Here is a 27,637-nt window from a genome sequence, read left to right on the forward strand (position 1 = left end):
CACGTTAGCATAGATGTTCTTTGATGAACATGTAATCATGATGTAGTTCGGGTTGACCTGGCGTTGAACCTTTAACGCCGGCCACTAATTCAAGCTTTGCATTTGTTCCAGTACCAAGGAATCTGACAGGTCCATAAACGTAAGAAATTGGCTGGAAAAAACGCAGCTTTAGCTGTCTTTAAAAGAAAATGCCCACGCTACATATAGAAAATAGACATACCATCCACCCGGTAATATATCACCAGGTGACTGTGTTGATTAATGGGAAGATGGCGCTGAAATATGTAGTATCGGTTTGAGAACGAAGGTGCGCATGGAAAGAACACGCGAGCACAAGGCACATGCGCAACTGTTTGTAAGCAGCTGTACGTAATGCATGATTTTTTATGACAGAAATACGCACGCAAATGCTCGTATGTACAAGTGCGTGAGCAAATATATTCGTATGGCATGAAGACGGATGGAAAATGTTCGTACTTCGTTGGGACAGCAAATGATATGCTCGTGACGGATGACGTGCCCCCCCCCCCCCCCCCCGCCTGCTCTTGGGAGCTGAGCCCTCCCAATTCCGTCTATAGCGGGCCAGCTGCGATTTCAGAAGTGCATTGACCTTTTCGCCGAGGAAGAGGTGCTTGGGAGACGAAATGCCGGCGTGCTCCATATGCCAGAAGTGTCCAAAGTGCTTCAAGAACCTTCCGATTCAAGGGAAATTCTGGAAGGGTTCTTGCCCAAGCACGATCAAAACAGAGACAAGCTGAATACCCCTGTTGAGCTCTCCGTCGGTGGTCCGGACCTGTCGCCATACTCTGCCATGCAAGAACAACCTGTGTCTCGTCGCCGACCATTCCGGCGTGTTGCTCTCGGGCCGACACAATGCCTACCGTAAACACCCCTTTTAGAGAGAGCGGTATAAGTACAACGACTCCAGTGTCTAGCCGTTCCGTGCGCACCGCGCCAACAGCAGCGAAGCATGCACACTGTTCTTCGAGTTGGCCAATTCCAGACCTCGTGCCGATCTAAACGCCATAACTAAACGGGGCTCGAGAGGGGCTATCCCAGCTGTAGTTCTACCAGATGGCTGTTTTTATAACCGCTGATTTTAGTTTTTTCATGTTTCATCGATACATCAACCACTGACGGTTCAAAAATTGCCATTGCAATGAGCGCGTTTATGACTACCGTTGTTGCCTGAAGTGCTGATATATATATATATATATATATATATATATATATATATATATATATATATGTATGTATATATATATATATATATATATAGTACATATATACATTTGCGAACATTTGCGTAAGTTTATTGTTTTGGAACAATGCGTACGTGGTCTGTTCAAACGCGCTTTTTCCACACGAACTTTCATCCTGAAGAACTTTTGTCCTGACAAGCTTTTGTCCTGGCGAAGTTTTGCAAGGCGAACTTTTATCGATGCGTACGTTTTTCATGCGTATTTTTAGCCATGCTACGAAAAATCGCGTACGCACTTCCACCATGCGTAATTTGTGCCCTACGTGCATTTGCTTACAAACCATTGCATACGTATCTTATGCAGGCGTATTTTTCCGTGCGTACTTTTTTTCCAAAATTGCCATCAACAGTAGTGATATAAGGTCTCTCTCATCATTTTGCTTTGCTCGGGTTCGTTTGCTCACGTGCCGGACTACTGTGAGCATGATATACAGTATATGCCTCACGGAGCTATGACTGTGTCTCTGCGCAAAAGATGTTTTGATTTCAGCAGCAAACTACTGTTTTACATTTACTGTTCAATACAGATCGATAGGAGCGCCAGCCTTCTTTTCAGGGGAGTCTGCTCTCCCTCGTGCATACGTCCGTGATGTTGCGGTCACGCCAACTCTCATTAAAACAGTGTGCATTCCACCATGTTCCCATTCAAAGATTGGCATTCTGGCAGATTCTTTACACTTTCTACGCTATTTGCGAGTGCCGGTGGTGTTCTCGTCGTCCGCTTCTTTTTCGGTTCGGGGTAGAGAGAAGTGTCCTCACCGTGGCTGTACCCATCGGAAAGAGTAGCCCAAACACGTCGTCGTCGAAAAAAATGTCAACTGAATAGCACGCGCTGTCTTATTGACGCTGCCCCAATGACGCGCTGCCTTATTGACTGATATGATATATTACTGCTTCAATGACACGTGCTGTCTTATTGACGCCGCCTCAACGACACGTACTGTCTTATTGACGCTGCCTCAACGACGCGCGTTGTCTTATTGACGCTGCCTCAATGGCAAGCGCTGTCTTATTGACGCTGCCTCAGCGACACGCCCTATCTTATTGACGCTACCTCAATGACCCGCGCTGTCTCATTGGCACTGCCTCAATGACACGCGTTGTCTTATTGACGCTGCCTCAATGACCCGCGCTGTCTCATCGGCATTGCCCCAATGACACGCGTTGTCTTTGTTTTTGTGTATATAAAAACACCACTCTTAGAGAAAATATGCTGCAAGGCTACCAAATAAGGGACGTTTTCTTGCTGGGCTAGTAGGTCCACAAAATGTCAGCCTTACGCCGCATGAATAACAGCGTACGCCGCTACGGTTCCGCGACGGCGCAAACGATGACGATGAAACTAGCATTACGGAGCGCGTCAGCCAGTGACGTGGTGGTGCAGTCGTGAGAGTTCTTGAGGTCGGCTTGAGGATCGGAAGGCAACGATGCTGTGCGAAGTGAGCAAACAGCACACTGTCAACCTTCAACTACTTTTAAGTGCAGGGATCTGGTCAGATTACCACAACCGAATTCCTTCTAAAAAATCGTTTGGAGCTGGTCATAACACGCGATTTTTTCTGCTCATCGCGGTTAACAGTGGTGATGAACAGTTAGGAGAATATCAACAAGCATGCAGGGACTCCCAAATGACTCACCAAAAAGGAGACCTGCACAGACAATGGGTGTAGTTTCCCAAAATTAGTTGGGGGAAAAGAGAGAGCAGGCAAAAGTAACCTTATTTATCCCCACATTACGCCAACAAATATATTCCTCAACGGATTTCCGCCACGCTCTTCTCAAAGTTGTGCGGTGAGTGCATTAGTGTGGGGTGGGGGCTGGGGGAGGGGCGTTATAGTATTGCGCTCCGCGGCTGCACGCTGCATCTCTTTCTGTCCCGCGACTGCTGCAGGTCGGCGACCTGGCGCTGGTGAGGATCCAGCGGTACCTATGGAATGTCCTATGTTCAGCACATATAGATAGGACAGTAGCATTGGCCTTATCCCTCGGAAAAACCAGGAGAATAGAGATATAGTTAAGTTATAGTCCCCAACACTAGAACACCAGCCTAGATAAAGTAAATATTAGTAAATGATGAATACCAACTATCAATAGAGATATAGTAAACCTAACTATATCTTTTATTTCCTAATTTTTCCGAGGGATAAGGCTAATAGTACTGTCTTATCGACCTGACTAATGCTTCTCGCTAATGCACTGAACAACTTACGTAATTTTGAACCGATGTTCAACACACACTAAACCTTATGTGTAAGACATTTGCGCCCGTGATTGAGTGTCTCCAGTATACACCACAACAAATAACAACGTTCGTGGTGCTTCTCGGTGCATAAAAGCTGTCTGTGGCGTAGTTCCGCCAAATAGGCTCGGGGACTGAGCATACCAAATTTACGAGACCTACCAAAAAATCGGTCGCCGACCGGAGTTTTCTACGGATTTGGCCAACTTTCTTTGCAAAATTGGGAAGGCTGGTGTTCAGGTGAGGGGCGGGGGTGGCTGAATAGGGAGCTACGTCCCAGCAACATGACGTCGCTGTTCACTGTGTGCTACTCAGTGCATATGAAGATGAAGGTACCATGAAAGACAGCAAGCAAGTAGTTAACAACAAGTGCCGGTTGTCATAACGCGGACTTACAAGGTATGGTCGATGCGACCGCCCCCCCCCCCCCCCCACCCCATTCTTCTGCTTTCAAACTAGGAAAGTAGAGCCTAGCTGAAGACGCCAGTAGCTTTGCTTCAGGGATATTTCAAGATTAATCATAACTTTTTTACTATCATCTCAATAATGGACCTAATTATTCCAGATCAAAAAGGTGGAACTTTCCTAAAAATCGGTTTTCCTGCTCTGCAATCTCATATTTACTAGACCATTCTTTGAAGTGACACAACGTCTAAAATTAGCCGATGAGCTAATTGGTTGCACGTTGTTAAGTGCATTTGGGGGAATATTTTGCATCTAGATACGACAGTAGTAATAGTCTTATTCTTCGAAGAAAACCCAGGAAAATGAGTATACAGATTCGCTGATATTTCGGCCACATGCGTTCATCGGGACGTACAGCAATAGTGAAATAAAAATTGCATGCCGATGATCCCACTCGATTTTTTTTTTCTCGAAGCAACGCGCAGCAAACGCATGAACTCGCCGATATAGACTATTTACAAAGCTAAGCGCTAACTGTGTGAAAAAATATGAGAACGACACTATCTGTGTCAGGGAGTCCGTACGCCCTTTTCCTTTGAGATATAATAAACACCTGAGATGCGCCCAAAATAAAACAGTGGTGATTGTGTTGTCTTTGCGAGACGTCAAAAACAAGAACATTCGCCCCTTTCGGTGACCATTTTTGGAAAAACATGCTCAGGCTGAAATCCAGGGATGTACGGACTCTATACCCCTTTTAGAGCTCAAAGTCATCTGCAGAGCACACGACCATCGAGACAGGAAAATAAATGAAACTATTCTGATAAAAAGTCGATGTGCCGACCTTTGCGTGCCGGGGCCATCGTAGCCCATCATGCGAACGTGAAATATGCCTTGATGTGATGCGTGTTAGCTTAAATCATTTACGTGTGTTAGTGATGCCTGAGGCATGGTGCACGAGGCCTGTTTGACTGAAATCATTTGTATGTCTAATCGACGGGTGATGTATGACGATTGTGTACTTTAAATCCCTTGAACACGCTTGAACGAAGCTTTGCATGTTCGAGCGAAGTGTGATGCGTGGTGCCTGTTCACTTGAGCACGTCTGCATGTATACGTATTTTTCGCGTATTCTAATTCTTAGTTAGATATGTACTGTATCGCAGTGACGGCTGGCAATTGCTCCTGGCGTAATCACTTAAACGTTGGTGACCTGTAAAAATGTGTCTCGCTGTAAAAAAGCAACAAAAACTCGAGGAGGTTTATTCCGCGGTCAACTTTTAATTCGCTTCTGCTATTCGTTTCGATAGATACATGCCGCCAAAATACAAACGCATCTTATATATATATATATATATATATATATATATATATATATATATATATATATATATGTATTCATTCTCTTAGTTTTTAAGAGGAATAAGGCTATTACTACTGCTTCATCTGTATATCGCTTTGGTTTAAGCCGTGAACTAAATCAGCTCACTGAAAAAAATGCTGTTTTGAGCCATGAGCTGAATCACATTCTCGGTGAATTTCGTGAACTGAATCGTGGGCCTTATTTCTAACGATGGTGTGTCAGTGAGTCATATGGCTCAAATGACAAAGGTAGCGTCTGGAAAGAAAGAATGCCCTAGACAAATGAACCAACCATTTCAGAGTTTAAAATGAGCAGAATGCAGCATAAGCTATATGTTTGTTTTTTGCAAAGTGAGCACAATATGTTCTATCGTAATTTCTAAGCGGCAAGTACAATATTGCTGATCCTGCTTTAAAGTATACCAAATTCCAACCAGGAACCAGAGGATGTTACATGGTAGAGACATTCTACACTCCTCTATTCTATCTAAATCCGGTGACAGATTGTCTGCTACCTGAAGAATCCAAGAGCTGGTAATTTTCGTTGCGAATTGTCACAACAATGAGCTAATCCATGCCTGACCCCCCGTTCATTGTCACTTGAACTGTCGTTAACATGCTATTCATAACGCTATACGAAATGAACAGCAACAGTGGGGAGGCCGTCTTGTGTCATATGCGCATCGTATGTTGCATCTGACCTGCTAGGAATTGCATCAATGTCTGCTTCCATGAAATACGCAATTTTCTTATGAGAACTGGCCTCCAAATGTAGTAGTTTTCGAATGCGGGTAACGTGGCATGCAGCACATAAATCTCTACGCAGCGCGGAGACCTGTTTGACTCATATCTCACCATAGAGCTCTGAGTCAGAACAGGTTTCCGCGCTTTTCCATTGCGTACTTAAAAACGGTTGTGTTCAAGCGCCTTGCATGTTAGCGTCATTATATGATATCTTACTTTCTTTTTACCAAGCTGGAATGTCGATTACAAGGAAAATTTTCTGACTTTTTGTTTTAAAAAATAGTCTCTTCGACAGCTTCAGTACGATGAAGTTCCGTTTTGAAACGAAAACAGGGTCTGAGCTGGGATCGGCTGGAGACAAAACTCCATCTATCTAAATGGTTCCGGGGCTTAGCAGAAGAGAGATGATGAAGCGGAGCGACGCGGTGTTTTTAACACGCGCTCGGACGGGGGTCAAACTGACACCCGAAGGTTTTTCCAGAATGGTCTCCAAACGACGCAGTGCAGCCGCGCCAAATTTTGCAAAGCTGGAAGCAATTGAAAAGCGGATCGCTTGGTACTGCAAATTTAGATGTGCCTTATAAGGTCGCTGACCTACTGAGGTCAAAGTCAGGCCATGGATTCGACGAAGTCAATTTGTAGGGAATCGTTCTATCTGATGTAACAACGGAGTGTCAGACAAGACCATACGTCTCTGAGATGCTTTCTTAGGCAACGCACTAATTGAGTGAGCAAATCCCATTGACCTAAGGTCAGCTTTGAAGGTCAGACCAATGTCAAAGCCAATCTGTTTTATAACTCCACGGTTTGTTGTGTGGGGTAGTCCCTGGTGCCCATTTCGGATTTATTGATAACAGGAATCGCATTGTATATCTTTCATGCACTTCTCAAAGGTCAAAATAGATCACTGACCCAAAATGACCCAGATCAACACTTTGTTTTAAGGGACATGCTGCCCAGCGTCATCATTAACGTTTATTCGAATGCAAAACTGAAAGCGGTTGTTTATGATTTTGGTCATTGAGACCTTTGAAAGGTCAAACAACTTCACTGACCTTAAATGATCCTGGGTCCTTTTGTTTACCGAACAGGTATTTAGGTTCTGGGGGCACTTTGGGGACTGACCAGAATATTGTCCTTGTTTGACATTATTTGAACTGAAGGTCATGACCTAGGACCTTAAAACTTTGACCTGGATGAGTTCAGGTACAGGCCAACACACACTGTAAATTTGCTGCCACTAGCTCTCTTAGTTCCTGAGATCTCAGTGGAGTCAAACTGACCCCCACCCGAGGGAAGGACATCCGACCTGCCACCCGGGCGCGTGTTGATGACCTTTTAGGTGCCATTTTGTGCCCAAGGGAGATTTTTAATTTCGCTGTAGGCTTTCAAGTTTCAAATGACTGGGCCCGTGAAATCAGGAGCGGATCCAGGTTTTGTCAACAGCGGGGGCGCGCAACATTGTGGGCCCCCTAAGGTTTGGGCCCCTCCAAAAAATATTTGCATTTCGGCCATTAAATTGTATGATAAACGACATCTTTAAGTATCGACAGTACTACAAAGTAATACAACATAGGTAGCACAAGATAAAAAAGTGTCACACACTTAATAGTCTAGGAAAATGACAAATACATATTGGGTGGCAAAACAAATTACCTTCAACAACTGTGTCAAAATTCATCGGCGCATATCCGACCGCTGCTCTAAGGCTAAGGCACCAAGGCTCCTAGGGACGGAACCTGAGCGATCATGGGTGCCGCGAGGGGCCACAAACAGGCTCCCGTCAACAAGTATAGGCTCCTTATAGCAAGTGAGAAGAGTCCAAGACCAACGTGGTGGGCCCATGAACGATCGGTAGTGCCCCGGCTGGCTAACATATGGGACCCCGGCCAGAGCACGCGGCCCTCTGAGCAAAGCAAAATCACGGAAGACCAGTGCAATGAATGAATGAATGAATGAATGAGCGATCAGGAGTGCCCAGGCAGGTTAAAAGAAAGAGCCCCGGTAGGAGTGAAGGGTTCCCGCAAATGCGATCAAAGGGAAACAGCCCTAGCTCAAAGCCGAGGGTCCCTGAGCATTGCGTGGTTCGGTACCTTACCTTATATTAGCCCCAGCAATAGCACAAGGCCCTTCGAGCAAGTGGAAAGAACCCGATACCCATGTGAAGAAACCTGAGCAACTGGGTGAATCTTGGCAGATTGCGCCCCAGAAAAGGCGTATGAAGCCTTTCAGGTGCAGTGTTCTTTTGTTTGCTTGTTTTTTGCTTGTTTGATAAGAGCCCTTTCGACCAGTATTGATCATTTCAGAGCTATGGGGTGAAGGAGACTGGATGACGGTGAGGCAGGTCTACACGCGCCAGGAGGGCCAACCGCAGAACTAAGCATGCGCGAGGATCCTCTGGGAGAGGGAGCGGGGGGGGGGGGCGGGATACGCGCTGAGCTCCCGGTCGGGCTCCCATTCAACACTTTCTCAATCAGCGAATAATTTATGTTGTCTGTCCATGGACTTTTGACTTGCACCTTAACCTGTTCTTGTTCGTTTGTGGGCCCAAAGACGTCAAATTTTGTTGTGTTTTGTGTTTTAAAAAAAAAACTGCGTCCGTTCGGGAGGTTTTGAGCCTCGACGGAGCCTCTGGATCCTCTCAGGGCCAAAGGGGCATGGTCCCGTGCCCTCGTGTTTCCTCCCCTCTGCATCCAACGCCGGCCCAAGCAGCTTCATAGGTGGGGCACCGCCAAGAACATGGGGCTTTCCACTCCCACTCAAATAAGAAACACCCAAGACACAGCATGGAGGGCCCTGGAATGGCCCAGTGTGCCTAAGCAGGTTGACAAATGTGTGTGTGGGGGGGGGGGGACTACACCCCGTAATATGGAGTGTACCCGAGCATTCCAGGTGTGTGTGTGTGTGTGTGTGTGTGTGTGTGTGTGTGTGTGTACAAATATGTAAATATCAGTGCACCCAGATATCAGGTGGCCTCTGACAGGAGCGTAGGACACTAAATTCAGACACCAAGACCCAATGTTCAGCATCCCCAAACAATCCAGTGTAGCCGAGGAGGCGAACAGAGGGGGGCCCTGACAAGCACGTGGTGCCCTCCATTTAAGTAGGAAGTACCCAAGACACAATGTGAAGGGCTCCCGGACGATCAAGTGTGCTCGAACAGGTAAACAACTGGGTCCCGACAAGAGGAAATAGCTTGTTGCAAGGAAATAGCTTATCGCCTTGTTGCCGAGGTTACGTCGGTTTTTTCCACAGCTGGCCAGGCTAGTCTGACTTCAAAGTGTGCCGACATAAACAGGAGTAGATTCTTGCGCAACGCCGCTTCCTCGCCCTGTCGCCTCCGTCATGGCAACTCGGGCTCATTGGAGCGACGCAAACAAGAAGGCGGGGTGCATGCAGACATGCTGGCCTCCGGCGGCCCCCCCCCCCCCTGCTCCAGAGGGGAGCGGAGGGCGGGGTGATTGGTCTGCCAACTGGTAGACCGGCCGACCGGACGGACGGCGCGCGCGATCCACGTGCTGACGACCAACTCAAGGGCACTAACGGTACCAAATGAAATATGCCCATGCTTTGCACGTAACGTAGGTAGTCCTTACATAGTCGGGATTACCAGCTGAGTGACAAGCAGCGTACATGCAATTGCAGCGATAATATAAGAAGAATGAAAATATGATAAATAAAGTAACAAGGAATCTCAAAAACAGCCTAATGTATAAGCAGTCAGGTCGTGCAGATGCACTAAAAATTGCACGTAAAGACGTCAGGTTGCAAAAATTGCGCGGCTTTTAAGTGGCCTTAAAATTTTGGACACTGCCGATGATGACATGGCTTTAAATTCAATATGCCTAGACGCCTCGGATGGTTTCCGGAAACTAAGGATTCGATACAAAAGGAAAAATGGTCACTTTACTCCAACAGCTTTCAGGTACGACGTCATAGGTTAGTATTCCGATATCACCTGGGTAAGATTTTTCGTCGACGAAAACACACAACGTATGTATCGTAGCTGAGCGAAATTTCACGTCGTTATCGTTCATCTGGCTGGTGGCCTTAATTGTCGCTGAGACAATGAAAAATAAACTTCTGCCCTTATCTGCCTTTGTCCGACTGGGAGGTGGCATCAACCCTTTATCCGGAAAGGGTCAAAGATCGTCAGCCTGTGACGTCACTCGATTACCGGTCCCCGGGGACAAAGCCGCCGGCTGGTTATCGCCGCCGGCGTCAGGCGTCACCGGCTGATGACCATCTGCCGTGACTCACCTCAACAAAGAGTACAGGGGCGAGAAGAGCATCCTGCACTACCTGTGACACCGGCCACGGCACCCAGCCCTGCCCGGAGCAGGGAGCGCGGAATCAACCGCGCTCGGCTGTGCACACACATGCAGGTGCTGATGGCGTAATCGGTGTCAACCTTTGTCGGCAGCCGAGGCCGGTAAAGCCTTCCCAGCCGGGGGTCGGACCGCACTCCCCTGACCGAAATCCCGCCCATCAAGGCTCCTCGGACCCGTCCGGTCCCTGCGCGGGGCGCTGCCAGGCCGCGCATGCCTGGGCGCGCCACTGCGCAACTGCACAGCTCATGGAACGGGCCTCGGAGCGGGGCAAGCCAAGGGCAGACGAGCCCGACCAGGCTGCAGTGAGCACGGCCCAATCGCGCTCAACACGGGGCGAAGGTGGCGACGCCTGGCGGCAGCCGACACGCCCCGTAACAGGTAACGCTAGTTTTGGGGAGAGTGGTGCGTGTTTGGGGAGAGTGGTGCGTGTTTGGGGAGAGTGGTGCGTGTTTGGGGGCTGTCATTCGAGCGTCCGCTTTGGATGGGGTATTTGTGGTGTTGCGTGTGTGCAGTAAGCCACGTCATATGCTGCGGCTCAACTTGGTTTCCGAAATTTGTTTGTCGAACGCTTCTCTATAGGTTGATTTGGGGCGTGTGCTTAACTATTATGCCGATACTGAAGAAGCTTTTCATGTTTAACCATGGGTTTAACCATTGGATTTACTCTGGCCAGAGTTAGTTGCTGGTGAAAGTCAAAGCAAAGCTTGCGTTTACCAAATGCTTCCACTCACCATTAATGCAATGATGGAGGTAACGTGAACTAATATTCAAGGAACAAACACAAGAGAGCTTTCGCTCGTAATTTTCGTCACGCTCCCCGACCCAGATGCTGTTGCGACTTGTGGTGACTGAGCCCGCACGCGCTGTGCGAGTGCGTAATTCTGGTGCCGTGGGTAATTGTTTTCAAGACCCTTTGCACAGACCCGACCGTGGAGGGCGCTTTACCCAGACCCGACCGTGGACCGCCCTTGTCGCTTCCGTGCCATGCGACGACAAAGCCGGCCGCCATTACTCACCCATACTCCGGCTAGCGTCAGGCCGTCCTCATCGGGTTCTGGCACTTCGCCAGATGTTTACTCATTGCTGCGCGAAACAACGCCACTGTGGGTTAATCCGAAGGCCACTGCATCTTTCCCCTGGGAGTTTGCACTAGATTGACGCCACTGTTGACACCACCTATCGCTGAATAACGTCAGAAGTATCTGCAGAGGTGTACGTGGTGATGACCTTTCTGCAGAGGCGTACGATGGGCTGTGACCTTTCTGCAGACGTAAACGGTGGGTTGCGACCTTTCTGCAGAGGTACACGGTGGGTTGCGACCTTTCGGCAGGGGTACACGGTGCGTTGCGACCTCTCTGCAGAGGTACACGGTGGGTTGCGACCTTTCTGCAGAGGTACACGGTGCGTTGCGACCTTTCTGCAGAGGTACACGGCGCGTTGCGACCTTTCTGCAGAGGTACACGGTGGGTTACGACCTTTCCGCAGAGGTACACGGTGGGTTGTGACCTTTCTGCAGAGGTGTAGAATGGGTTGTGACCTTTCTGCAGAGGTGTACGGTGGGTTACGACCTTTCTGCAGAGCTACACGGCGCGTTGCGACCTTTCTGCAGGGGAACACGGTGGGTTGCGACCTTTCTACAGAGGTACACGGTGGGTTGGACCTTTCTGCAGAGGTGTAGAGTGGGTTGTGACCTTTCTGCAGAGGTACACGGTGGATTGTGACCTTTCTGCAGAGGTACACGGTGGATTGCGACCTTTCTGCAGAGGTACGCGGTAGGTTGTGACCTTTCTGCACGGGTACACGGTGGGTTGCGACCTTTCTGCAGAGGTGTGCGGTAGGTTGTGACCTTCTGCAGAGGTGTGCGGTAGGTTTTGACCTTTCTGCAGAGGTACACGGTGGGTTGTGACCTTTCTGCAGAGGTGTACGATGGGTTGTGACCTTTCCATTCTCTGGGGTTGGCCCTCTTATCATCATTTATTGTACATGGCCTCCGCCTGACGCTCTTTCTGGCCAGAAGTCAGTACAATACACAACACAAACACAAGGCCAAGTGACCATGTGCCCTCCTATGTGCCCTCCTATGTGCCCTGCTATGTTGCCATGCGGTACTTTCATGTGACGACCCCGGCTTGCTCGCCGCCTGTCACAGCCTCCTGACCATGGTGTATTGGATCGTTTGGCTGGCCCGGCATGAGCGGTCGGTGAGCCACCCACTTGTTTGGACTCAGCGCACCCACCGCAACCCAGCAACAACAGCACGACTATCTCCCGTCCGCCGGAAGACCCGGCTTCTCTGCAGACCTCCCAGCGCGCGGCCACCGTCATGTTTCAACATGCTGCGGCTCAGTGCATCCCGAGTTGTCACAGCTTCCCCTTTTCCGTCCCCCCCCCCAACCCCGCCGGCCCCGGGAGCCTGCAGCGGCCTTCAGCCGCGCGCCGGCGGGAATCCCGCCATCCGGCCCGAGCACAGGCATAAACCTCACCCGAGCACTGGCACGTACACCCCGCCCGAGCCTGGTATAAATCCCACCCGAGCAAAGGTACAAACCCCGCCCGAGCACTAGCACAAAACCACCCCGAGCAAAGGCATGAACCCAGCCCGAGCACAGGCAGAAACCTCACCCGAGCACAGGCATGAACCTCACCCGAGCACAGGCATGAACCCAGCCCGAGTACAGGTACCAACCCCATCCGACCACAGGTACAAACCCAGCCCAAGCACTGTCATAAACCCCACCCGAGCACTGGCATAAACTCCGTTCGAGCACAGGCATAAGCCCAGCCCAAGCACAGGCAGAAACCCAGCCCGAGCACAGGCAGAAACCCCACCCGAGCACAGGCATAAACTCCACCCGAGCACTGGCACATATCCCACTCGAGCCTGGTACAAACCCCGCCCGAGCACAGGCACAAACCCAGCCCAAGCACAGGAACAAACCCCGCCCGAGCACAGACATAAACCCAGCCCGAGCGCAGGCACAAATCCCCTCGAACACAGGCATAAGCCCAGCCCAACCACTGGCACAAACCCAGCCCAAGCACAGGCACAAACCCAGCCCGAGCACTGGCACAAGCCCCGAGCCGGGTTGCCGTGTGAGATAAGCACGTAAGGGCATGACCAACGTTGGAGGAGAGAAGCGTGCAAAAATATTTATTTTATATCTTGTCTTGTTATTCCGCCAAATGAAGATACGTGGCAAAAACTGAGTTGAACTATATTTCTCGCTGAAGATCGCGTGGCTCAGGCATGAAACTTCGGACACCTAACCCAGGCAGCAATTTCGGTCAGATTCCATCCGTCGTAGCCCGTCCGGTACTGAACTTTCTTGTTAGAAAATGTTCATGGATCGGCTTCGAAAGTGAGAATCTTTGGCTGATATTTCCATTTCCTAGCCTGTTTTCAGCCGCTTCTCAATATTTTCTATGTCTGGAGTTTTCCTCTAACTGCATATGATGGTTACTCACTGAAAAGTGCGTATCCCAAAGCATATCCAACATCTCACGACAACCTTTGCCCAAACAAATTGCTGGCTGGAACGTTGTGGGACGGTCGTGACATCCACGTGACGTGGCCGGGTGTTTCGTTTTATCGTGCCTCTGCGTCGTCCCACAGAGACCATAACTAGTCGAGGTCACTTAAAACACGAATCGCGAGCTTGGTTTTCGGAATTATTTCAAGAGTCACACCTGCTTATGTCACATGCTCCAGCAAGTATTGCAAACACGGCATTTGCCAAAAGGGTGGCCTGTGTAGCTCGTTTAAAACATTGGCTGCGTCAGCGTCATCAATAAATGAGCCACAGGTGTCGTGCATCAATGGCGCCAGCAATCTTGCATTGTTTGTTATTTGAGCCGTGAGGCGAGTTGGCGGCGATGACTACTTCATCCCCTTCCACTTCAGCGGAGAGATATCCATCATCGCCTTCACTCGTGGTGTGAAGCTCGGATAGTGCAAATGCGTAGACTTGTTATATTAAATGTTATACTTATATGGATACGGATGTGCCACGTATATGTGCATATAGATATCCGTAAGTTAGAATGTATAAGACAACCATCCTCTTATAAGCACAGCTGGTTTTATGCTAATGCATGGAAACCTGGCTCTTATTAACTGCTAGTGAAGGCCAATTATGTCTTGATGTTACAACCCACTGTAACGATATGCTATAAACATATAAGAGAGAGAGAGAGAGAGAGAGAGAGAGAGAGAGAGAGAGAGAGAGAGAGAGAGAGAGAGAGAGAGAGAGAGAGAGAGAGAGAGAGAGAGAGAGAGAGAGAGAGAGAGAGAGAGAGAGAGAGAGAGAGAGAGAGAGATATATATATATATATATATATATATATATATATATATATATATATATGGAGGATGGAGTTGTAGATGGCTTACATCGTGCGTCGTGTTGCCCTGCAGGAGACGATCACTGGCGCCCCTCGGAGTCACTTGGCTTCCTGCACAGCCATGGCTAGTGGCTCGCACTCAGATGCGGAAGGTGAGTTTGGACTCGACGAGGAAAGTCCTGCACATAGTGAGCTATGGCGATAACCGGACATAAAGTCAAAGGCCTGGAAGTCAAAGGACAGCACGTCAAACGTGAAAAAATCATATTTGAAAAAGTCAAAGATATATCCAAGTCACATGCAAAGCGTGCCTTTACCAAAACGAATAGCAGAGGTGAATTCCAATAACGCTACCATTCCTACTACCATTTAAGCCAAAGGGGCTAAAGGTTACAGGAATGAGCGTCAAAAGAAAAAGGAGTGAAAGGAAGTTAAGGCCAGCGGAGGCAAGCAAAATGGACAAAGTCAGCAAAACAATGCTTCATGTTTGTTGAATTTCATAACGTCATGCGTAACGTGATGCCAAGAACACTGATGTTTCCAACTTAGGCAGGTACCAGGATCGTGCATAAGTCGGTCGAGCGTAGTCTCCCTTGCCTGTCGGCTCCTTGTCAGCAACAGGAGGGGGGGGGGGGGCGTTCGGGTATTTTTACAGGGTTCATTTATGAGTTAAGAAATCCCTTGCTCAGTTATAAGCCTGCAATATACAAAAAGGCACTTGCTAAACGACGCTGTAGTGCAAATATTGGTTGGTAAGTTAGTATCCTATCATCCTTATCCTTATCTCATTATGCATCACCCTTATCTCTCGGAGAAAAACCAGAGGAATGGAAATATGGATGCACCGATATATCGGCAACATGCCTTTATCAAAACGAATAGTAGAGGTGAATTCCAATAAGGCCGTTACTACTGTCTGCTCTATGTGAATAATGTTCCTCGCAAATGCGCTTAACAACGTGCAAGCACTGGTTGTTTGGATACCACTGGATGCTTCAAGCGGTGCTCCGGTTTTCAAATCAACATTTATCCATGGTCATCAATGTCTGGCTGTCAAACAGTAGATAACAGACCAGACCATACTGAAAAGAACTTCTGCTGATTTTCACGGCTTGACCGTCTGCTCTAGAATACGCCTGTCCACTAAGGTAACGCTTGAAAATGAGAGCGCATATGATTGGTGTGAAATTATCATCGTGATGTGCTTTCACCGCCCTCAGTAAACCTTTCATATGGTATTTTCTTGCCCTTCCTAGATCACAAAACCACTGGACCAAAGGCGGTAGCCAGTTTCTCCTAAGTAAGGAAGTACGCTAGATACAGTTTTGAGAAGTAGAGGTAGTTTGCTGTCGAAGGTTTATTTGCCTTCTTCCAACTTAACAAAGGAAAAACTTAAAAACCTCTCCCCCCAATCTGCAAGGATGCCCCCATAACTAATGCTACATGTTGGCCGAAAGCAAAGCAATTTTTGTGGCAAGGATGTTCTGAATTTGAAGGGGTCTAAGCAAGTAAGTTATGAGGTACCACATAACGAAAACGTTGCGCGTCAAGACACTTTATATCGTGCATAGAGCCATTCGAATCCCAATCTGGGACCCCTCTGCGCCCTCCGCACATTCACCAAGCTGTCAGTCAACTTGGTCCCACTGGCCAAGTGGGGGCGGGGCCTGCACCCCCTGGACGAACAACTGACCAAGAGCCCTTAGTGCATTCCTAAGCGGTACGAAGCTACGGACTAGGGTGTCTGGCCAGGATAGGTGTGTTTTGATTCACTCCTTGCTCTCCTTTAAACCATTTTGCTCACATCCTTTTTACCGTCTGCCTAAAAGATGTTTTGTCTATTTAGACAAAACTCCATCTTTTTGCCTTTTCTGCTTTTACCCATCTACATTTTATCACTGAGCTTGTTCCTGTTTGGCGTCTTGCTTTTGAATTTTATTTCTTGGACTTTTTTCCGTTTGACTTTTATCCATTTGACTTCTTGCATTTTTGAGTTCTTGCCATTCGACATTTATCCCGTCTGGCTTCTTGCCGTTTGACGTCTTGCCATTTTTGCACAGGGTTCGACCCTTTGCCATTGGTCATTTTCTCCCCTGCCTTTTGCGTTTTCTAGTTCTTTGTTAAAGAACAAATGATGGCACCCGTTACGCTATTTTGCACATCTATCCTATGTGGGGACTCACTACTATGTGAGGACTCACTACTATGTGGGGACTCACTACGCCGAGAGAATACCCATCGGAGGACGGCTCTGCGTCCAAATTTTTGCTGACCTAACCGAAGTGTGAGTTGATGAGCCGCTCGTGCAGTGCTCGATCCGCGGCCATATTCGATGGGCGAAGTGCCGTCACACTCGCAAGTTGGCTGGTTGAGACCGCCGCTGCCGTTTGGTAAGTTCCTAATCTGACCTCCAACATCCTCAGACGGGCTGATGGTGGAATTTGCCTCCCTGCAGCTGCAGGACAAACCGGACAAGCCTCCGAAGCATTATCGATGTGGCGTGTGTCACGAGATAGGACAACATTTCATCAACTTCTGTCCACAAGTAAGCCCGGGTGTCACACGAGTGTCATCTCCTTCACTCCAGTGTCATGCGACGCAATGTGGACATCAACCCAAAGGCGAACGTGTGGCACATCCGGCGAAATTCCGAGTCAGTCACCAGCGACTCGTCCTGAGTCTTCACGGCCCGTTTGCTTCGTCCATGGCAGGCAAGTCCAGAATCAATCCACACTGGACTAGACGCATCCAGATGCGCCTAGTCCAGTCGCAGACGCATCCAGACGCGTCCAGTCCAGTGGCACAGACATCCAGATGCGTCCGGCCCAGTCTCAGACGCATCCAGACGCGTCCAGTCCGGCAGCGAACTTTGATGGGGTTGCTCATCAACCGTTTTACAACGCCAAGCGAGTGCGGCCGACGTTGTCTTTCGCCGGCGCTCGCTGCCCCGCTTTTGTTACTCTGTCTGTTATACTGGTGACGTTCCCACGCCTGCCGCGCGGTCACGTGCTCATGTATCGCTTGCGATCTGCGTGTCGCGCAAAAGAAAAGTAGTGGTAGTCCTACATAATGTTGTAAGGGGCTGAGCAGTTAGATACGAATCACCTCCCCCACAATACGCCAACAGACGGATGTTCCTCTGGATTTGGCTCGCTTTCTTCTCAAAGTTGAGAACGGAGGCTGGAGCCAAAGCGGGGCGTGGGCTGAAGCCAACGTTGTTGAGGGGGGCGAGCTGAAGTCCCCAACTGAATAACGACTGCACCGCTTGTGTTTGGTCTGTGTCGCCAGGCGCTGAAGACTGGCGTGAAAACGCCGTACCAAGGCAAGCGGCGTGCGTTCGGCGAGTACCAGTGCTGCGAATGTCGCCGTCTCTGGCAGTCGAGTCGCAGCTGGGCCAACATGGCGCAGGAGTGTCAATCTTGCCGCATTCGCATCTATCCTCATCGGCAGGTGACGTCACACGAGCCGCCACACGCGGGTCACACAGGTGATATCGCACGGAGCGACGCACACAGATCACACCGGTGGTATCACACGAAGCGGCGCACACGGGTCACACAGGTGATAACACACGAAGCGGCACATACGGGTCACGAGGGTGACATCACACCGGCTGCCAGGCAGTGAGCGGAGACCATAACCGGGAGCATACCAATTGTTACGACCGAGCCAGCTGATCAGTCATGCCAGTTGTTAGCACCGGCCATCTGACCGGTCATGTCAGTTGTTAGGACCGGCCATCTGACCGGTCATGACAGTTGTTAGGACCGGGCCATCTGACCGGTCATGTCAGTTGTTAGGACCGGCCATCTGACCGGTCATGTCAGTTGTTAGCACCGGCCATCTGACCGGTCATGTCAGTTGTTAGGACCGGCCATCTGACCGGTCATGCCAGTTGTTAGGACCGGCCAGCTGACCGGTCATGCCAGTTGTTAGGACCGGGCCAGCTGACCGGTCATGCCAGTCGTTAGGACCGGCCAGCTGACCGGTCATGCACGGCGGTGCTAAGACTCCTTCAAAGTAAGGAGGAGGTGGGATATCGGGGTCTGAACTTTTGTAATGCGAGCGTCGACTCGACCCATTGTTTTCGTTTAACGGACACCGATCCCGCTAAATCAATGTACGGCTGAGCTTTTGGCCACATTTCTAGGGGTTAAAAAGCTACCAATTTACAGGACATGATTGTCGACAAAAGTGGACTGTTTTGCGAGCTATTTGTTAGGAAAATCGCGAAGATGGAAGCTAATTACAATAGACCATTCCATTTAGACGAAACTCAGTCTAGCATTGGTCTATAGTTATACCCACTGACGCATGCAGCGAGCTTTAGAGAGCAGAGGTCGAAACATTGACGTTTTGCCTTATAACCAAGATGAACATGTTCCCAAACGAAGTAACTTAAAGGGGAGTGTTTCGATATGACAAATTAAGTTCTTGTATGCCAATCGGTATGATTTAAAGGGAGCATTCCACATTTGCATGGGGTTTTGAGCTGAAAAGCCATTTTGAAGATTATTCGTTGCAGTTTACAGCCCAGCCATCTTTAGACCTAAGCCCCTGCTATTTCTGTCAGTTTCATAGGATTGCCGACTTTGGGTGTAAAGCAACACCCTATAAGGGGGAATTTTTCACTCCTTTTCTCCCTATTTTATGTGAATTTTTCACTCCTGCCCGACATTGTCTAAACGCACATGCCAAACCCATATTTCCCTTTCTGAGGTTTTCAGATGCATCCAAAACCGAGCTCATCTGAAACCACCAAGCATAAACAAGGCTCCACAGAACTTAGACACCTATGGCTATGTGCTGCCTCACCTGCATCCGAATCATGTCTATGTATGCACCGAGCAAGGGCGCCAGGTACCTCCAAGCTCAAGAACCCCAGCGACTCCAGCCGCTTGCACGCATTAATTTTGACTTGTTTACAAAATGCATCACAATCGGCAGCTGTATGCCAAGTGCAACGTTTTCACGCATCCCCAATTTGTTTGGTATTACCACCACACCACGAAAGCAGGGCCTGATGCGAACACCAGCAAGGCCTGGCCTGGTAGATAATTTTACTCCACGTATTTTTTTTCGCGAGAAAACTTGACACCTAAATTATATCACTCACAAAATGCAGGAGTGAAAAGTTCAAGAAATGCCTTCTAAATCCAATTTACAAGATGAATATCACCATTTGAGCACTCATGTTAACAGATTCTAAGTCAAATCAGCTGATTGCAAAATTTGCCAAAAAGTATCAGACTTTATATTTACGTACCTACTTTTGTTTTTCTTGGTATCATACGATTGTGATACCACTTTATTCTTCCTTCCTTTTCGATCGCCTTTAGAGGTACCATCTCTTGATTAGAATGTTGGCCAATTTCTCTGCAAGGTGCTCCAACTGCAAACTTGCACGTATTTCATACATAAATTGGATGAATTGCCCGCCGCAAAGATATGCTTGATATGCACCCAAGAGTGAATAATTCACAGGGAATAAAGGAGACAATTTGAAGCACGGAATATCGATTCATCGCCATTTTTGCCCTGAAAAACCTTCGGTTAGTCGTTCTTTGGTTCATGGCGGTGCTCGATGATGATAAATCTAAGCCTTTTGACTGTCTAACTCACCAGGCTACCTGACAAGGTTATCCTAATGCTGCCATATAGAGCCTTGGGATAGACCTGACGCGGCTAATAGAGAAGTGTTTGATGGCGAAATTATGTCTTTTGGAGATGTTTATCATGCATGCCTCTTACTTGTTTCTCATTTTAATCTCGTAGGTTGGTGGGTATGATTGATATTTATATTTGGGGATGAGTGGGATGATTCTGTCTGCCATCAGACCATGCGAGAGGTACTGACTTTTTGTTTTGAGGGAGCAAGAAGATGCCAGTAATTCTCCTGTGGACAAAGTAATTGCTTACCTTACGTGCTTTCAACACATGATTGATAACCAGAGTTAGCCATTTTCTGTTTTAATCCATCGAGTTTGATCATAGGACAAATTATGATGCCACAAGGTATGCAATTGGCCTATTTTGTTCCAAATTCTTGATTACTTGCCCCAAATTTCATGAAGTGGTCCCTCATGGCTGCTTTAACCAGATGTTTTCTATAGTTGTCATAGTTTGCTGACTGTCAAATGACTGTACTGTATATATACACTATATTTGTAACACAGGGATGCTCTAAGCTGCATAGCAATTATAATATGAGGTAAATATCAGTATGTAACAAATAGTCAGACCATTCCATTTAAAATGTCAAGCCAACATCTCAAGCTTTGTCATTAAATATGAATAGACAGGTCTAAATAGATGCCTTTATTGCAGCTGAAAAGGCAAGCAGCAAAACTGGCATGGTCATCTAATGGCTATGTTACTTTTGGAGAAGAGAGATTGTTTTGTGGAGCATTCCCGTTATTGCCCTTGACAAAGTTAACCATGACAATCAAAATAAGTTGTTCAAAGTCATTTAAAGTGTTTTGATTTGTGTGCTGTCAACTTTGTCTGATGTCAACAACCATACACAAATGAGCTGAATAAAAATGCAAGTTGAAACCAGTCAAAAATTAGCTGTATCATGTTTTTATCACAAGTGCTGCTGTCAAAAGTTAGGTGAGTTGGGATGATGTTCAACATATAGGCATTGTAAGTTCAACATATGTAGAGTTGTTGCATGGCAAGTGGCAATAAGAATTGTGCATGAATCAGTAACTCGCAAGTGCTGCCGTGATACAAACAGGTTAGACAGGATGAGATGACGTAAGGCTCTTTAGGTCAGGCATAGTTAGGCTGCTTTCATGGAAATAAGTATCGGTATTTTGTAAGAAACAGTGACAAAATGTTGGTTTTCCCTGACCTCATCTTAACAGAAGCCAGAGGTAAGTCTATTGTGTTTGACTTGACGATGGGCTGACGTGTAGAAGTCCAAGGTTTTTTTCTGTTTGAGTGTTTTGTGCTTGTTGAATTTTCTGTTGTTATTTTGTTGTTTAATTCCTTTGCTTTCTTTTGCGTTAAAAGTGCTGTGGAAGGGAAGGGCAAACTGCAGCATCAGATTATTGGTGTTGATAATTTGTATGCTCATTACGCTGTCATGCAATTACTACGCTTTAATCGTATTCTGTTTCGCTTAAATGGCCTAAGATGTTAAAAAACAAAACAGTTTTGTCAGGTTTATGCCGTCCATGCCAACTCGAAATAGATGTCTTTGTTTGCTAAAGCAGCAGTCACTAGCTCACAAGTTTCATCTTTTGTGAATTGATTTTTTCACTCCTGCACGGTCTTTTTGCGATGAAATGTTTCACTCCCACCCTAGTTCAAAAGCGATTCTAGCTCACTGCTTCCTGAGCAACATGCCCGCGAAGATTTTGTGGAGACTATTTCGTGAAGACTATTTCGAGGTCACCCAGACATATATGACGCCACCACGTCATTCAAATCCCGCCATTCTATTGGTCGTGCGGCGATAAAGGTCAACAAAAATATGTTGTTTTTTCTCTGAGAAACAATACTATTATTACTTTCTTATCTTAGTCAATAACGTTCCTTGAAAATGCACTCAACAAGCCCGATGCTTTATGGCACATGCAGACTGTATGCAGACTGCGTGGTGTGCAGTTCATACCATACTTCCATTGTCAGTACCAACACAAGGCTTCATTTGTGAGACGTATGCGAGTACAGATCGCGCGTGCGTTTCCGTTGCGTGCATTGGCGAAAGCTAACGTCTGACCAATATTATATCTAGCATCACCGGACATCATAAGCATACATATTTACCGTGCGTATTGAAGACATAGGGCTGCCACGGGCGGATCTCAGCGACGCGCAGTGAGTTTTATGCCATGGTCTGTGTATGCCCTGCCGTTTTATGCTGCGACCAAAATTTTGCTCAGACAGCAGGCTTCCGTGTCAGAGCTATCCCGTGGCATTCAGCTTAATATATTTCGATATTCCAGGGAGATGGATAGGCAAATTTCAAAAGGTAAACAGGGTTTCAACGCTCGCACACATTCTGTGGCAATTTCTAGCCCTGCTTTTAGTAGGTTCCGGGTGATGACCTTGCTGTTAATGTCATGTTGGCTGCATTTTTGTTCTCGAAGCGTGTAATGTACTCTAGAAGAATGCACGCTCTCAAGGATTCGCCTGTTCGGGATAGCTGCACCATACCGTACGAAGTGATGGCTCACTTCACGAAATAGTTGTGTCAGATAATCCGAGAAAAAGTTTGATAAATACCTCAAATTTGAGAACCCTTGCGGGAATAAACTCTGATTTTCTTGACTTTGGCGTGCCGCAAGTCCCATGAGTCGGTATTTCAAGTTTAATACGAGCTCGGGTGGGGGGGGGGATTTGACCCCCAAAAACTTTTCCAGAATTAATTCCGAAAGGCGCGGCGTAGCTGCGCCAAACTTGGCATGGCTGTAGGCAGTTAAATGGCAGATCTTTTGGTGTAACAAATAAGGGTACCTCTTAAGGTGGCTAGCCTACGGAGGTCAAAGTCAGGCCGTTACTGTCAGCGAAGGCCTTTTCTAGGGAATCGTTCAATTTGATGCGGCAGCAGAGAGTAGGACGAAACCATCCATGCTTGAAATAGTTCCTCAGGCAATACACCAACTGAATGCAAAATTACAACAAATTCCATTGGTCTAGGGTCAGGTATAAAGGCCAATCCTAGGTCAAAACCAACCTGCTTTTTACTCTAGATCCTGCTTTATGGGCTAGTTTCTATCCACACGGACTTCAACAGACATCTTCCATGGGCCTTTTAAATGTCAGATGATATCACTGATCTAAAATGTTTTTTCCAACATAACGTTTTTAGGAACATACCACCTGGCGTAATCCCTGACGTTTGTTTACGGGCACAGTTTGTATGTACCTCACTATTTCAGGAGAACCTGATGCAGAATCAAATCCAGTCATCATGAAGTCCCTTATCCGAACCTCCTAGCCTCTTTCTCGGATGCGAGTAGCATGATGACGTCTCCCTCGCGCACCGGGCCTTGACGCTCTGGATGATGGTGCGGCCCGTCTCGTCCACGAGCTCCAGGCGCACCCGGGCGCACCAGCTCTGAGAGCCAGTGTGGTCCAGTACCTTCGTCGCACGTGCGAGCTGAACTGGCATGTCCATCCGTGACGCTTATTTTGATAGCAAAATAGCGGCAATCTCGTAGTTTCTATCGTCTTGACCTTCTGAAGGTCAAGCAAGACCGCTGACATTAGATGAACACCACTGAGCTTCTGCTTAGCAGAGGTATTTCAGTTCACAGTGCTTGCGTGAGGAGGTCTAGAGGCACTTTGGATACCATTCTAGAGTTTTGCCTTGTTTGACTTGATTTGACCACAAGGTCATGACCTAGGAACCTTTAAGTGTGATATGATTGAGGTTTCGCATCGACCAACCCATTTCGTAGATTTGATGCCTATCTTAGTTTCATAGATATCAGGGGAGTCAAATTGACCCCCACCCTACGCGAGCGAACAACATTCAACCGGCCACTTGGGCGCGTGTTAACAAGCTTCATGCGTTTGTTTCGATGTCGTGCGTCGCCTGTTCCCTGAAGTGACGATGAGAAGCTTACGCACACAAATTCTGACCTGATGATGACCTGGCGTGACGTGGCGCCAGCCGTACGCCTTAACGTGCAATGACATATATCACATTGCTTCCCTTGCCGCTATAGCACGCGTATTTCTGAGGGCAGCCAGGCCGGCTAAGTTTACCATCTTAAGAGGAGGATCAGGTTTGGTTCTATAGAGACCGCTTTCAATTGTTAACATTCCACTCATTTGATGTAGTTAAATGCGAGCTATGTGACGCTGTTTTTGGTGTCCACCGTGCTGTTACACCCTGTAATTTTCTAAGACACAGAGCGTGTTAAATTTTCCAGCTAAGCTGATAAAAACTTCATTCGACAAGGGCTTCGCCCGTTCGTTTGACAGAACAGGAGCGCATGTCGGGTTTAAGTAAGTGTGTGCTTGACGTGAGGTAAAATCCATCTCTCCATGCGTTCGCCAACCTCTCTCATCCGTTTAAGGCCGCCTAATCCCCGCGTGTCTGGACGGCAGCGCCCGTCTACGGTCGCACCCCGACCTGGGGTCGTCTCTCCAGCCCTGAAAGAGAAAGCGCTGTCGGGGTCGGCGCCGGGTGTTCCCTGGGCGGAGCCGGGCCGCGCTGCCGTGCCGCCGCCTGGCCGCCGTCAGCGCCGTGCCCCGGGACGCCGGGTGTTCCCTGGGCGGAGCCGGGCCGCGCTGCCATGCCGCCGCCTGGCCGCCGTCAGCGCCGTGCCCCGGGACGCCGGGTGTTCCCTGGGCGGAGCCGGGCCGCGCTGCCATGCCGCCGCCTGGCCGCCGTCAGCGCCGTGCCCCGGGACGCCGAGATGGTGCCCTCGGGCGCTCTCTGACACCGCGTGGTACTTGCACGAGGTCGTTATGATGTCATCGCGTGATCTGCGACCCGACGCTCCAACCCCGGGTCCGACCGCCGTCACAAAACGGCTCTGACAAAAGAAACAACAGCTTCTGTTGCGGAGACGAAGACAAAAGAACACGAACGAGATGCAGACTCAAGTTAGATAACACTGACTTTGACTTTTGGTCGATCGTATATTATGCCTCTGCACCAAATATCCTAAAATGCACCATGCCGTGTCAATATTGGCTCAAATCGGCGATTCCTGACAGCTGCGATGGAAAATTACAGTTTGTTACACATAATTTCCAACCATTTGGTTACGAATGGCTCGAGGAAGTGGATGATGGCATTGCTGCCGTCCACATGTGATGAGTGGTATGTATGGCTCAGTATACGCAGACACAGCCATCTTTCGCAGTCCTGGAGAAGCCAGTCATTTCGCACGTCGTGTCTAACAAGTTGTCGCACGTCGCGTCTTCAAACTAACAAAGCGTAGTGATGTAATGGCTTTGATTTGACACGTAATTATGCACCGAGCGCAGGGATGAAGTTTCGCAAAAGGAGTTGGGGGAGGGGGGCTGAACAGTGAAAAATAACCCAATCTGCCCCTAAGATATGCCGACAAACGGGCTTTTCCTCTTCTCTGCTCACTCTCTTCCCAAAGTGGGGGGGGGGGGGGGGGAGCTGAAGCCCCAACTGAAAAGGAAACTACGCCGCCGACCACGCGTCACCGCGCGGTGCACACGTCCCACCATCAAAGCGCCACGTTATAATGCAGTTTCCACCAGCGCGTTGATTCCATTAAACCCCGGTTTTTCCTCTTGCAGCCTTGCGGAGACAGTACAATGTTAAAAAAAGCGCGGACGAGTGCATGCAACATCCCACATTTGGGGGCTAAGCTCAGCTGATTGCTCAGCTGATTGTGGACGCCGGAAGTACCCTTGATGTCGGCCAGCGTGCCAGCAGCTGTTCTGTGACAGCTGACGACCGTGACCTCGCCGAGGCTGTTTTGTGAAGGCTGACTCCTGTGACCTCAGCCAAACCTCTTGTGACCTCAGCCTCAGCCAATCTCAGCCAAAAGTCACCCGCTCATGTGCCCATCGATCTCACCCAAAAGTCGCTCTCTCATGTGCCTGTCGATCTCAGCCAAAAGTCACTCTCTCATGTGCCTGTCGATCTCAGCCAAAAGTCGCTCTCTCTTGTGCCTGTCAATCTCAGCCAAAAGTCACTCTCTCATGTGCCTGTCGATCTCAGCCAAAAGTCACTCTCTCATGTGCCTGTCGATCTCAGCCAAAAGTCACTCTCTCATGTGCCTGTCAATCTCAGCCAAAAGTCACTCTCTCATGTGCCTGTCGATCTCAACCAAAAGTCACTCTCTCATGTGCCTGTCGATCTCAGGCAAAAGTCACTCTCTCATGTGCCTGTCGATCTCAGCCAAAAGTCGCCCTTTCCCGATCACTATTCGTTTGAGTGTCGCTTTCACCTTATGAACGTACCGTTACATTGGGTGACATGCCTTACTGATGCTGCAGACACCCTTGCACAAACCTGGCGGGCTAGACAAGATAGACCAGGACAAGAAGCACCCGGCCGAGCTGTGCGAGAAGTGCACCAAACTGGGCTACAGCTGCGTCTTGCACAACTCGAAGGAGTCGGTCGCGTCGCCTGCGGATGAGGAAGACGACTAGCCAACGGACAAGTGTTTCGGAGGGCCGCCTACCGGCGCGAATCGCAGAGATATGTGTTTGATTCAGAAGCCGGGTGACATCCTCTGACATTGTTAGTCATTCCTCCGGCGCTGTTGCTTCTGAACTAGTTTGAGATCATACCGGCGTCGTTCGTATGAGGTCAGTTTTGTATTCTGGAGTCGATCCCCTCGGATTTTTTCCGGGTGACGCAGTTAAATGAAGTGATATTTAGTAAGAGAAGAGCGTTCACTGAGAGATTATTCTGAGCCATATAGTTGTATAGGTTCATAGAGTTTTGTGAGCCATTTGATGCCTATCATCTGAAAAGGTCTATGTAAATGAGACTTATTAAGCGAATTGTGATGATGGTTCAGTGAAGTGATATCATGAGTCTGGAAAAGTGAAACGTGAGCGTATCCACTGATTAAACCACTAACTGTGGCGAAGAGCGTCATGGCTCCTCCAACACTCGAAATGTAGACCGCGTACCCCAGCCTCGAGCCCGGACTGGACAGACTGAGCATTGAATGAGTACGGAAGGGTAACTGTACTGAACCGTACCAATACTGATCAGCATGAGCTATCATCAATGATGATATGAAACGTACAACCCTGTTCAAGCGCCACTTAAAAGTCCGTGTGTGCACTTAAAGACAAGTCCACTTTGTGTTTGAAAACTGCACTTTGAGCTTGGCGAACACCTGCGCCCCTCTCCATGGGGTAGCCATTGCCTCTGTCTCGCAGTGACAACCGCAACGCCGTGTCTATGAAACCTCAGGATCAGCCGTCATTGCAGGGATATTTCGTGCCGCAAATACACCCTCCCTTGATGGCAATGCATTTGTATATACG

The 27,637-nt window shown here is 48.4% G+C and overlaps 1 protein-coding gene across 1 annotated transcript; it reads left to right on the top strand.

The window, feature by feature from the left end:
- The first annotated feature begins 10,618 nt into the window (after nucleotides 1–10,618).
- Nucleotides 10,619–27,313, top strand: LOC119089984 (zinc finger CCHC domain-containing protein 24). The gene is made up of 5 exons (XM_037212787.1): nucleotides 10,619–10,720; nucleotides 14,757–14,835; nucleotides 17,107–17,228; nucleotides 17,972–18,133; nucleotides 26,630–27,313. The coding sequence occupies exons 2-5, from the start codon at nucleotides 14,805–14,807 to the stop codon at nucleotides 26,783–26,785; spliced, it is 471 nt and encodes a 156-aa protein (XP_037068682.1). The 5' UTR covers nucleotides 10,619–10,720; nucleotides 14,757–14,804; the 3' UTR covers nucleotides 26,786–27,313.
- The last annotated feature ends 324 nt before the right edge of the window (nucleotides 27,314–27,637 follow it).

This window comes from Pollicipes pollicipes, unplaced genomic scaffold (assembly GCF_011947565.3).
Source record: "Pollicipes pollicipes isolate AB1234 unplaced genomic scaffold, Ppol_2.1 Scaffold_1600;HRSCAF=1878_pilon_pilon_pilon, whole genome shotgun sequence".
Taxonomy (NCBI): Eukaryota; Metazoa; Arthropoda; class Thecostraca; order Pollicipedomorpha; family Pollicipedidae; genus Pollicipes; species Pollicipes pollicipes.

What these genes read in the sequence shown, in the direction of transcription:
- LOC119089984 (XM_037212787.1), top strand. Translation starts at nt 14,805, where the DNA reads ATGGCTAGTGGCTCGCACTCAGATGCGGAAG. An exon ending in TCATCAACTTCTGTCCACAA is followed by an intron (nt 17,229 to 17,971) that starts GTAAGCCCGGGT and finishes CTGTGTCGCCAG; the next exon opens with GCGCTGAAGACTGGCGTGAA. An exon ending in GCATCTATCCTCATCGGCAG is followed by an intron (nt 18,134 to 26,629) that starts GTGACGTCACAC and finishes CTGATGCTGCAG; the next exon opens with ACACCCTTGCACAAACCTGG.